The sequence below is a fragment of the Brassica napus genome, chromosome A6 (assembly GCF_020379485.1).
Source record: "Brassica napus cultivar Da-Ae chromosome A6, Da-Ae, whole genome shotgun sequence".
Taxonomy (NCBI): domain Eukaryota; kingdom Viridiplantae; phylum Streptophyta; class Magnoliopsida; order Brassicales; family Brassicaceae; genus Brassica; species Brassica napus.
In genome coordinates this window covers 361,393-374,610 of record NC_063439.1, presented here as the reverse complement: position 1 = coordinate 374,610, position 13,218 = coordinate 361,393, and the positions used below count along the sequence as shown (strand labels likewise).

The 13,218-nt window shown below is 29.1% G+C and overlaps 2 protein-coding genes across 4 annotated transcripts; one reads left to right on the top strand and one right to left on the bottom strand.

Annotated features, from left to right (window-relative positions):
- Nucleotides 1-514: 514 nt before the first annotated feature.
- LOC106350973 (arabinogalactan protein 21) lies at nucleotides 515-990 on the bottom strand. The gene has a single exon (XM_013790795.3). It carries the CDS (start codon nucleotides 880-882, stop codon nucleotides 703-705), a length of 180 nt encoding a protein of 59 aa, XP_013646249.1. The 5' UTR covers nucleotides 883-990; the 3' UTR covers nucleotides 515-702.
- A 2,338-nt stretch (nucleotides 991-3,328) lies between these two features.
- Nucleotides 3,329-4,859, top strand: BNAA06G00370D. 3 transcript variants are annotated; one of them, XM_022720460.2, is made up of 6 exons: nucleotides 3,329-3,347; nucleotides 3,432-3,487; nucleotides 3,679-3,896; nucleotides 3,987-4,257; nucleotides 4,337-4,414; nucleotides 4,520-4,859. In XM_022720460.2, exons 3-6 carry the CDS (start codon nucleotides 3,688-3,690, stop codon nucleotides 4,568-4,570), a joined length of 609 nt encoding a protein of 202 aa, XP_022576181.1. In that variant the 5' UTR covers nucleotides 3,329-3,347; nucleotides 3,432-3,487; nucleotides 3,679-3,687; the 3' UTR covers nucleotides 4,571-4,859. The 3 variants fall into 3 exon arrangements, with proteins under 3 accessions (XP_022576181.1, XP_013640380.1, XP_022576180.1); XM_013784926.3 differs by having other exon boundaries at nucleotides 3,344-3,487; XM_022720459.2 differs by lacking the exon at nucleotides 3,329-3,347 and having other exon boundaries at nucleotides 3,351-3,487; nucleotides 3,659-3,896.
- Nucleotides 4,860-13,218: the final 8,359 nt, after the last annotated feature.

Below are 13,218 nucleotides of genomic sequence, written 5' to 3'. Positions count from 1 at the left end.
GCTAAGCATAATAGTTTTCTCTTGATCAGTCCCATAATGAATCATGACTCTTGCATGAGTTGTGCAGCTGATGAGCTGAAGATTCTAACAGGCTTGGTTCTCAACCACTCGGTCGCCCTAAGAGGCTAACGCATATTTGTGATTCAGATCAGGTTTTAACTCTACTGATTGGCTTACATATATGGATGGATTACTGCAACTATTGTTGTGTGGTTCAATCATTAAATATCATTTATTGTGGGGTCATCTTTAGCTTTCTTTCTGTGGCGAGACACATGGAAACTCATGTTGCCTTGAGGCACCATATCACCATTATGATGATGTCGGCATCATAGTGCCCCCACACTTCCTTCCAAATACAGCTCATAACATCATTGATTCCACCAACTCTTAGACAATTCCAAAGTATCCCCTCTCTCTTATTGAATCTTTTTGTGAACCCAAATCAATGAAATCTGATAAAGTTTGTAACGTCCATTAACAAGTTATGTGATGCCTTTCATGGATTAGTGGATACTTTGTAAGATAAAACGAATCCATAAACAATGAAAAATGATGATGATACATAGAAACACATATAGAAACGGATGGTTGCATTAAGAATAATACAACACTCTATAGAATCAAACCACACACAAAATCATTAGAAAAAACAATAAAATTAATAGAGGGGAAAAAGAATGATAAATGTTTGTTTTTGGCTCAAAAGAGAAGACCAGATGCCAAAGCAACAACAGAAGCAAACAATGCTGGTACGAACATAGCAGCATCAGATGTTGGGCTTGGAGCTGGAGCTTCCACTGTGGCAGCCGCCGCTTGTCCGACGGCTGAGAAAGCCACAGCAACGATCATGAAAACAACCATCATCTTCTTTGCCTCCATTTCTTCGCTTTGATGTATGAAGAAGAACAAATTTGAAAGAAAGAAATAATTTGTTTTTCTATTGTATGTGTGTGTGTGTTATGACTTATGATGATAATAGCTGTGAGAATGGTATTGTGTCTATTTATACAACATAAGGAGAGACTTTCACAGCTGGCATATTGGCTGTCTATTGGTCCAAACCACATTTTTCTCCTTATTCATTTCCAACCTCACAATATAAACTTTTATAAAACAAGAAAAAGTTTGGTTATAATTAATTTGTTTGTAAACGTTCACATGACTAGTTCAAAAAGTTACATCAATTGTTTTTTTATTCTAATTATTTCTGCTTTTAAAACTAAAGAAATTTAAAGTTCTAAGATTAGCTATTAGCCTATTACTATTAGTAAATTTTTAAAAACTGAATTCTAATTACTAAAACATTAGTTTAGAAAACAAATGAATTGTTTTTATAAAAAAAACTTATAGTTATATATTTGTTGCAGAATTTATTATATATAAAAAACTTATAGTAACATATTTATTGCAGAATTTGTCTTCATTGGAACTATTTGTTTCCTTCAAGAATCACTATAATATATTTCATTTCATTAAAGGGTCAACTAGCCGTTTTAGTGTTTCCTTGAAGTGTTTCGTACCAACGTTCACCCGAAACTAAGAAAATGACCAACTACCAAAAGGATTAATTAGTTTTAAGAGAGCTGTTCAATTTTATGTCTTCGTTTGATCATTGCAATACTGAATTATTTTTTTTTTTTTGCCCCAAACTAAAAACTAGCTGGACTAGATTAAAAGAATCAAACATACAATTATTCATAATCATATGCCTAAGGCTGGACTGTTTCTGTGGACCCGGAAACCACATAACAAATGAAGTCTTAGCTATTGTTTTCGGTTTCGAAATTTAAATAACATAAAACCTTCTTTTTTGGTCAGGAATAACATATAACTCTCCTTTAGTTCTTAATGAATTAGGAGTAACGGTTGAAGTTTTAAATCAGCAGATAATTTAAACAAGGGACCCAACGAGAAAGCCAGATTCAATATTTCTTATGTTCACTTTTTAAATAAAAGATTAAACTTTTCTGACCAACACATAATGAGTTCCAAGTTGGAACATTTGAACTTTGAAATTTAGTGGACCGTTGGTGAGATTCAAATATAGTTACTTAGTTCAAAAATCTTTTTGTTTTGCCTCCTTTTGTACTCTTTCGTAGTAAGTAATAGAAAACATATATAACCATTAAAATATTTTATTATCGTTTAAATAAAGCTGAAAAAAAAAGAACAATTGACCGTTTGGAACTTCAGAAATATATGTAGAGACACGTCTAAATATATGTTTAAGAAAATGTTGCTATGTATTGGTGACCAATGCATTTTGCTTATATTGTACTAAATAACAAGTATATACTTTTTTCAGTTCAAAAAAAAAAAACAAGTATATACTTTTTGCATTTGAGCTTTTCTACATCTTATCTCACTGATATTATAGTTCTATTTTCCTTTTTTGACTGTACAATTTTTTATCTAGGAAAAAAAGAAGTACAGTACGTTTTTACTTATAATGAGTTCATTTAAGAATGCTAGTACTAGTACGACTATGCTGTTAACTTTTGCTAGTCTTTTATGAAATCACTGACGTTTGAATGAAATATGTGAAGGATATACAATTTGTGAGTTTCAGATTAAATATAATGTAAAACTCATTGGGCCTGAAAGCAGGCTAGAAGCTTAAACATTTATATAACTTACAAAATTATGAATCTAATTTCTTAAGAATAGAGAGAGATAAAGGATATTATTCTTGATTCAAAAACAGACTCTTGAATGATCTATTTAGAAAAAAATATTTAGATGAGAAAACTAATATTAACACAGTATGTAGGTGATGAAAAACAGATAATAACATAATAGGAAAATTTTAAAAGTTTTATTAATGAAGTGGATAATAGATGCTAGAAAAATATGGAGAAAGGCCCATCTTAGCCCAAGTTTGAGTAAAATAATTACTTTTGGAAAAGAGTTCAATCTAATCGCACTTGTATCTTTACTGCGTGCATTCCACTGCCCTTGAAGTCGCAATAGAGATTTGGTCATAAATCTGGAAAATCAGCTTTGTCATCAGCGCGTAGTACTAAACCTTTACTGTCTTAACGCAAAGATTTTATCGCCAGAACTGGAGAGATCTTTTATCCAGTTAAACTCGGTGTGACGTGTTCCTGTCATATTAATACACGTGGCAATATAATCTGCAATTATCCGTAACGAATTTCTGTAATGACACAACAGGTTAAGGCTATTTTTAACTTCTAGAAGTCCATCTAAGCGTCCATTTCATATCCGACGGCTGTTAATAATGGAAATACAATTAAAATCAGCAAATAGTAAAAATAATAAGTAATAAAAAATAGTAAAAATGTGTAAAAAAGGTGAGCATCGCAGTAAAGACCAGAGAGAGGGTAAGCAAAGTCTCAAAGCAGTTTCATTTCTATACAAGTATTGTGTTCAAACAAAAGACAGTGTTTGATCTTCTTCTTTGTTAGGGTGATTCTGGTGTTGTAGAAGCTAAAGTCGTTGAGTTTAAACTGCAGATCTTGAGGTTAGTGAACCTTGTTTTCTCTATTAATTACTACATATTGGCCTTCTCATCTCTGGTTTGGTTCAGTTAATTTGTTAGAAATCAGATGATTTGTTCACCTTTTTCTCTATAGAGAGGGGCTTGAACTTTGTTAATGTTGTTGCGAATTTTTTGGTTGTCTTTTTCTGGAAGAGTGTTTATCTCTGTGTAAGGTTTGTGTGATGGAAGAAGTGAAAGGACAAAGAGGAAATGGAACCACAGAAGCAGATTTTGTGTTGCAATGGGGGGAGAGAAAGAGAGTTAGATGCATGAAAGTCAAGAAAGATCAGAGCCGCAAGTCAAGTGATGGTTTGTCTAAGCGCAAACTCATGTCCCGAGCTGCCTGTTCCGAGAGAGGCTCCCCTTCTCGCCATCTTAACCGTCCAAACAAGTAAGCTTGATTCAGAGCTCTTCTCTCTTGAAGATATTTCAATAGTTTATTGATGTAAATAATACCCTTGTTGTGTCTGTGTGGTGATAGGATCATAGATTTTCCAAGTAATGTACGGAGATCGTTTGTGGCATCACCTGAGAAGGAAGATAGATACTACACAACTAGGGGTTCAATGGGTACTGATGAAAGTGGGAAAATGATAAAGGAGCCTGTGAAGGAAACCAAGAAGCATGTGTGGCCAAAGTTGTTTATAACTTTGTCAAATAAAGAGAAAGAAGAAGATTTTTTGGCTATGAAAGGGTGCAAGCTTCCTCAAAGACCCAAGAAACGAGCCAAGTTGGTTCAGAAGACATTGCTTGTGAGAGTCCCTTTGTTGTGTTCTCGATAATTTATTTCAAGGTGATGCGAATCTCATGGTTATGTAATGTTTTATGCAGCTGGTGAGTCCAGGTACTTGGTTGTCAGATCTGTGCAAAGAGAGGTATGAAGTAAGAGAGAAGAAGACTTCAAAAAAGGTATACCATTGTTTTTTAGCTTTCCACAATAAAGTCAATGAGAATTCACTTTAGTTTCTTTGTGAATGCTGAGATGATCTGATATCATTTCATGTTTTTATGAAGCGGCCAAGAGGATTGAAGGCAATGGGAAGCATGGAAAGCGATTCAGAGTGAAGAGGACTTGAGAAATGTTCTCAAAATTTTGGTTAAAGGCTAGAAAGGAGACAAACACAAAAATGAATATGCTTTGTTTCTTTCATTACATTTTGAGATGCCATTCCACAGGTCAACAACTATTATTAGACACTCGTATCTTTGCTTTTGAAGCTAATCTGTAGCTTTCTTAATCAAAATCTCTCGTCCCCACCTTTTTTTATTGTTTTAACTTGTTGATTATGCGTTTAGACAATTCATGTATCATAGCTTCATGATGAGAAGAGGTTCTTGAATCTCAATTTATGAATGGACGGCAAGAGTATACTGAGAAAGAACCTCCAAACACAGATCAATAAAGACTACATCATATTAGAATGGAAACTAAATCTGCACACAAATTAGTGTATGGATACTACAACACACCAACCAAAACTCCAGAGCTACAAACACTGAATATTTGGTAGGGGTTAACACATAGATTTTTTAAAAAAACTCAGAAAATCTTACAATATTGTTTTAATGCATAGTTGTATCATAAACTAACATATGATGGTTGTCAGAGAGATTTTGAACCTTTGTTGTCTCTGTTTCTCTAGAATAGCAATTTTATTGTGGTTTTTGTACTTATTTAGGGAGCATATGAAATTTTACTAAATTAATTGATAAAAAATATAACGATGACCATGTACCATAAAATAAAGTTTAGAATACATTAACAAAAATATAAAATGTGGTTAGAATTTTTAAAATAACATTAAAGATTATAGGTTTCAGTATATAGAATATTTACCCAAAAACTGAATATTTTGTAGGGGTTAACACATAGATTTTGAGAAAAATTCAAAAAATCTAACAATGTTGTTTTAATGCATAGTTGTATCATGAAGTAACATATGATGATGGCCAGAGAGGTTTTGAACCTTTGTTGTCTCAATTTTTCTAGACTAGTAATTTTATTGTGGTTTGTGTACTTATTTAGGGAGCATATGAAGTTTTACTAAATTAATTGATAAAAAAATATGACGATGCCCATGTACCAAGAAATATAGTTTACAATACATTAAAAAAAATGTAGAATGTGGTTAGAAATTTTAAAATAACATTAAAGATTATAGGTTTCATTATATTAACCATTTGCTCAAAAACTGAATATTTTGTAGGGGTTAACACATATATTTTGAGAAAATTCCAAAAAATATGACAATATTGTTTTATTGCATAGTTATATCATAAACAAACATATGATGATGGTCAGAGAGGTTTTGAACCATTGTTGTCTCCGTTTCTCTAGAATAGCAATTTTATTGTGGTTTGTGTACTTATTTAGGGAGCATATGAAATTTTACTAAATTAATTGATAAAAAATAGAACGATCCCCATGTACCATGAAATATAGATTAGAACACATTCACAAAAATGTAGAATGTAGTTAGAAAATTTAAAACAACACTAAATATTATAGGCTTCAGTATATATCGCATTTAACCAAAAGCTGAATATTTTGTAGGGGTTAACACATAGATTATGAGAAAAATTCAAAAAAGTTGCCAATGTTGTTTTAATGCATAGTTGTATCATGAAGTAACATATGATGATGGTCAGAGAGGTTTTGAACCTTTGTTGTCTCTGTTTCTCTAGAATAGTAATTTTATTGTGGTTTGTGTACTTATTTAGGGAGCATATGAAGTTTTACTAAATTAATTGATAAACAAATATGACGATGCCCATGTACCAAAAAATATAGTATAGAATACATTAACAAAAATGTAGAATGTGGTTAGAAATTTTAAAATAACATTAAAGATTATAGGCTTCATTATATTAACCATTTACTCAAAAGATTATAGGAGTTAACACATAGATTTTAAGAAAAATTCAAAAAATATGAAAATATTATTTTATTTCATAGTTGTATCATGAAGTAACATACGAGGATGACCAAAGAGGTTTTGAACCTTTGTTGTCACCGTTTCTATAGAATAGCAATTTTATTGTGGTTTGTGTATTTATTTATGAAGTATATGAAGTTTTACTAAATTAATTGATAAAATAGAACGATACCCATGTACCATGAAATATAGTTTAGAATACATTAACAAAATTTTACAATGTGGTTAGAAATTTTAAAACAACACTAAAGATTATAGGCTTCAGTATATAGAGCATTTACCCAAAAACTGAATATTTTATAGGGGTTAACACATAGATTTTGAGAAAAATTCAAAAAATCTGACAATGTTGTTTTAATGCATAGTTGAATCATGAACTAACATATGATGATGGTCAGAGAGGTTTTGAACCTTTGTTGTCTCCGTTTCTCTAGAATAGTAATTTTATTGTGGTTTGTGTGCTTATATAGAGAGCATATAAAGTTTTACTAAATTAATTCATAAACAAATATGACGATGCCCATGTACCATAAAATATAGTTTATAATACATTAACAAAAATGTAGAATGTGGTTAAATTTTTTAAAATAACACTAAAGATTATAGGCTTTAGGATTTAAATCATTTACCAAAAACTGAATATTTTGTAGGGGTTAACACATAGATTTTGAGAAAAATTCAAAAAATCTGACAATGTTGTTATTATGCATAGTTGTATCATGAACTAACATATGATGATGGCCAGAGAGGTTTTGAACCTTTGTTGTTCCCATTTCTCTAGAATAACAATTTTATTGTGGTTTGTGTACTTATTTAGGGAGCATATGAAGTTTTACTAAATTAATTGATAAACAAAATATGACGATGCCCACGTACCATAAAATATAGTTTAGAATACATTAACAAAAATATAGATTATGTTTAGAAATTTTAAAATAACACTTAAGATTATAGGCTTCAGTATCTAGAGCATTTACCAAAAAACTGAATATTTTGTAGGGGTTAACACAGATTTTGAGAAATTTTTTAAAAATCTGACAATGTCGTTTTTATGCATAATTGTATCATGAACTAACATATGATGATGGTCAGAAAAGTTTTGAACCTTTGTTGTCTCTGTTTCTCTAGAATGGACTTTTTGTTGTGGTTTGGGTACTTATTTAGGGAGCATATGAAGCTTTACTAAAATAATTGATAAAAAAATAAAATAATGCCCATGTACCATGAAATATAGTTTAGAATACATTAACAAAATTATAGAATGTGGTTAGAAATTTTAAAATAACACTAAAGGTTATAGGCTTCAATATAGAGCATTTACCCAAAAACAAATATTTTGTAGGAGTTAACACATAGATTTTGAAAAATATTCAAAAAATCTGACAATATTTTTTAATGCATAGTTATATCATGAAATAACATATAATGATGGTGAAAGCGGGTTTTGAACTTTTGTTGTCTCCGTTTCTTTAGAATAGCAATTTTATCGTGGTTTGAGTACTTATTTAGGGAGCATATGAAGTTTTACTAAATTAATAAAATAGAACAATGCCCATGTACCTTGAAATATAGTTTAGATTACATTAACAAAAATGTAGAATGAGGTTAGAAATTTTAAATTAATATTAAAGATTATAGGCTTGAGTATATTTACTATTAACTCAAAAACTGAATATTTTGTAGGGGTTAACACATAGATTTTGAGAAATTTTTTTTAAAAATATGACAATATTGTTTTAATGCATAGTTGTATCATAAATTAACATATGATGATGGTCAGAGAAGTTTTGAACCTTTGCTTTCTCCGTTTCTCAAGATTGGCAGTTTTATTGTGGTTTGTGTACTTATTTTGGGAGCATTTGAAGTTTAACTAAATTAATTGATAACAAATATGACGATGCCCTTGTACCATAAAATATAGTTTAGAATACTTTAACAAAATATAGAATGTGATTAGAAATTTTAAGATAACATTAATGATTATAGGCTTCAGTGTATAAAACATTTACCCAAAAACTAAATATTTTGTAGCGGTTAACACATAGATTTTGATAAAAATTTAAAAAACCTGACAATGTTGTTTTAATGCATAGTTGTATCATGAACTAACATATGAAGATGGTGAGAGAGGTTTTGAACCTTTGTTGTCTCCGTTTCTCTAAAATAGCAATTTTATTGTGGTTTGTTTACTTATTTAGGGAGCATATGAAGTTTTACTAGATTAATTGATAAAAAAAATATGACGATGCCCATGTACCATAAAATATAGTTTAGAATACATTAACAAAAATATAGAATGTGGTTAGAAATTTTAAAATAACACTAAAGATTATAGGCTTCAATATAGAGCACTTACCCAAAAACTGAATATTTTGTAAGGATTAACACATATTTTGAGAATTATTCAAAAAATCTGATAATATTTTTTTAATGCATAGTTGTATCATGAACTTACATATGATGAGCAGGAGAGAGGTTTTGAAACTTTGTTGTCTCCGTTTCTCTAGAATTGACTTTTTGTTGTGGTTTATTTACTTATTTAGGGAGCATATGAAGTTTTACTAAATTAATGGATAAAAAAATATGACGATGCACATGTACCATAAAATATAGTTTAGAATACATTAGCAAAAATATTGAATGTGGTTATAAATTTTAAAATAACATTAAAGATTTGAGAGCTCAGTATATAGAGCATTTACCAAAAAAACTGAATATTTTGTATGGGTTAACACATGTATTTTGAGAAAATTCAAAAAGTTTGACAATGTTGTTTTAATGCATAGTTGTATCATGAACTAACATATGATGATGGTCAGAGAGGTTTTGAATCTTTGTTGTCTCCGGTTTTCTAGAATAGCAATTTTATTGTGGTTTGTGTACTTAATTAGGAAGCATATGAAGTTTTCCTAAATTAATTGATAAAAAAAATATGACGATCCCATGTACCATAAAATATAGTTTGGAATACTTTAACAAAAATATAGAATGTGTTTAGAAATTTTAAAATAACATTAATGATTATAGGATTCAGTATATAAAGTTTTTACCCAAAAACTGAATATTTTGTTGGGGTTAACACATAAATTTTGAGAAAAATTCAAAAGTCTGACAAAGTTGTTTTAATGCATAGTTTTATCATGAACTAACATATGATGATGGTCAGAGAGGTTTTGAACCTTTGTTGTCTATGTTTCTCTAGAATAGACTAATTGTTGTGGTTTGTGTACTTATTTAGGGAGCATATTAAGTTTTACTAAAATTATTGATAAAAAAATAAGACGATGCCCATGTACCATGAAATATAGTTTAGAATACATTAACAAAAATATAGAATGTGGTTAGAAATTTTAAAATAACACTAAAGATTATAGGCTTCAATATAGATCATTTACCCAAAACCTGAATATTTTGTAGGAGTTAACACATAGATTTTGAGAAATATTAAAAAAATATGATAATATTTTTTAATGCATAGTTATACCATGAACTAACATATGATGATTGTAAGAGAGGTTTTGAACCTTTGTTGTCTCCGTTTCTCTAGAATAGCAATTTCATTGTGGTTTGAATACTTATTTATGGAGCATATGAAGTTTTACTAAATTAAAAAAATATAACGATGCCCATGTACCATGAAATATAGTTTAGAATACATTAACAAAAATGTTGAATGTGGTTAGAAATTTTAAAATAACATTAAAGATTATAGGCTTCAGTATATTAACTATTAACTCAAAAACAGAATATTTTGTAGGGGTTAACACATAGATTTTGAGAAAAATTTTAAAAACCTGACAATATTGTTTTAATGCATAGTTGTATCATGATCTAACATATGATGATGGTGAGAGAGGTTTTGAACCTAATGTTGTCTCTGTTTCTCTAAAGTAGCAATTTTATTGTGGTTTGTTTACTTATTTAGGGAGCATATGAAGTTTTACTAAATTAATTTGATATTAAAAATATGACGATGCCCATGTACCATAAAATATAGTTTAGAATACATTAACAAAAATATAGAATTTGGTTAGAAATTTTAAAATAACATTAAAGATTATAGACTTCAATATAGAGCATTTACCCAAAAACTGAATATTTTGTAAGGGTAAACACATATATTTTAAGAAATATTCAAAAAATCTGACAATATTTTTTAATGCATAGTTGTATCATGAACTAACATATGATGATGGTGAGAGAGGTTTTGAACCTTTGTTTTCTTCGTTTCTCAAGATTGGCAATTTTATTGTGGTTTGTATGCTTATTTTGGGAGCATTTGAAGTTTTACTAAATTAATTGATAAAAAATTAGAACGATGCCCATGTACCATGAAATATAATTTAGAATACATTAACAAAAATGTAGAATGTGGCTAAATTTTTTAAAATAACATAAAATATTATAGGCTTCAGTATATAGAGCATTTACCCAAAAACTAGATATTTTGTAGGGGTTACCACATAGATTTTGATAAAAATTCAAAAAATATGACAATATCGTTTTAATGCATAATCGTATCATAAACTAACATATGATGATGGTCAGAGAGGTTTTGAACCTTTGTTTTCTCCGTTTCTCAAGATTGGCAATTTTATTGTGGTTTGTATACTTATTTTGGGAGCATTTGAAGTTTTACTAAATTAATTGATAAAAAATTAGAACGATGCCCATGTACCATGAAATATAGTTTGAAATACATTAACAAAAATATCGAATGTGGTTAGAAATTTTAAAATAACATTAAAGATTATAGGCTTTACTATATAGAGCATTTACCCAAAAACTGGATATTCTGTAGGGGTTAACACGTAGATTTTGAGAAAAAAATTCAAAAAATGTGACAATGTTTTTTTAATGTATAGTTGAATCATGAACTAACATATGATGATGGTAAGAGAGGTTTTGAACCTTTGTTGTCTCCGTTTCTCTAGAATAGCAATTTTATTAGAATGTGGTTAGATATTTTAAAATAACACTAAGATTATAAGCTTAAGGATTTAAAGCATTTACCCAAAAACTGAATATTTAGTAGGAGTTAACACATAGATTTTGAGAAAAATTCAAAAAATCTGACAATGTTATTTTTATGCATAGGTTTATCATGAACTAACATATGATGATAACCAGAGAGGTTTTGAACCTTTGTTGTCTCTGTTTCTCTAGAATATCAATTTTATTGTGGTTTGTATACTTATTTAGGGAGCATATGAAGTACTACTAAATTAATTGATAAAAAATTAGAACGATGCCCATGTACCATGAAATATAATTTAGAACACATTAACAAAAATGTAGAATGTGGTTAAAATTTTTAAAATAACATAAAAGATTATAGGCTTCAGTATATAGAGCATTTACCTTAAAAATGGATATTTTGTAGGGGTAACCACATAAATTTTGATAAAAATTCAAAAAACATGACAATATTGTTTTAATGCATAGTAGTATCATAAACTAACATATGATAATGGTTAGAGAGGTTTTGAACCTTTGTTTTCTCCGTTTCTCAAGATTGGCAATTTTATTGTGGTTTGTGTACTTATTTTGGGAGCATTTGAAGTTTTACTAAATTAATTGATAAAAATTAGAACGATGCCCATGTACCATGAAATATAGTTTGAAATACATTAACAATAATATCGAATGTGGTTAGAAATTTTAAAATAACATTAAAGATTATAGGCTTCAGTATATAGAGCATTTACCCAAAAACTAGATATTTTGTAGGGGTTAACACATAGATATTGAGAAAAATTCAAAAAATGTAACAATGTTGTTTTAATGGATAGTTGAATCATTAACTAACATATGATGATGGTCAGAGAGGTTTTGAACCTTTGTTGTCTCCGTTTCTCTAGAATAGCAATTTTATTGTGGTTTGTGTGCTTATTTCGAGAGCATATGAAGTTTTACTAAATTAATTGATAAACAAATATGACGATGCCCATGTAGCATAAAATATAGTTTAGAATACATTAACAAAAATGTAAAATGTGGTTGGAAATTTAAAAATAACAGTAAAGATTATAAGCTTCAGGATTTAAAGCATTTACCCAAAAACTGAATATTTAGTAGGGATTAACACATAGATTTTGAGAAAAATTCAAAAAATCTGACAATGTTGTTTCTATGCATAGTTGTATCATGAACTAATATATGATGATGGCCAGAGATGTTTTGAACCTTTGTTCTCTCTGTTTCTCTAGAATATCAATTTTATTGTGGTTTGTATACTTATTTAGGGAGCATATGAAGTTTTACTAAATTAATTGATAAAAAAATATAACGATGCCCACGTACCATAAAATTTAGTTTAGAATTCATTAACAAAAATATAGATTGTGTTTAGAAAATTTAAAATAACACTTAAGATTATAGGTTTCAGTTTCTAGAGCATTTACCCAAAAATTGAATATTTTGTAGGGTTAACACATAGATTTTGAGAAAAATTTAAAAAATCTGACAATGTTGTTTTTATGCATAGTTGTATCATGAACTAACATTTGATGATGGTCAGAGAAGTTTTGAACCTTTGTTGTCTCCGTTTCTCTAGAATTGACTTTTTGTTGTGGTTTGTGTACTTATTTAGGGAGCATATGAAGTTTTACAAAAATAATTGATAAAAAAATAAAACGGTGCCCATGTACCATTAAATATAGTTTAGAATACATTTACAAAAATATAGAATGTGGTTAGAAATTTTAAAATAACACTAAAGATTATAGGCTTTAATATAGAGCATTAACCCAAAAACTGAATATTTTGTAGGAGTTA

Excerpts from the sequence above, each read along its gene's own strand:
- LOC106350973 (XM_013790795.3), bottom strand. The coding sequence starts at position 882 with ATGGAGGCAAAGAAGATGATGGTTGTTTTCATGATCGTTGCTGTGGCT.
- BNAA06G00370D (XM_022720460.2), top strand. The coding sequence starts at position 3,688 with ATGGAAGAAGTGAAAGGACAAAGAGGAAATGGAACCACAGAAGCAGAT. Across the intron at positions 3,897-3,986 it reads CATCTTAACCGTCCAAACAA|GATCATAGATTTTCCAAGTA; the intron begins GTAAGCTTGATT and ends GTGTGGTGATAG. Across the intron at positions 4,258-4,336 it reads TGGTTCAGAAGACATTGCTT|CTGGTGAGTCCAGGTACTTG; the intron begins GTGAGAGTCCCT and ends TGTTTTATGCAG.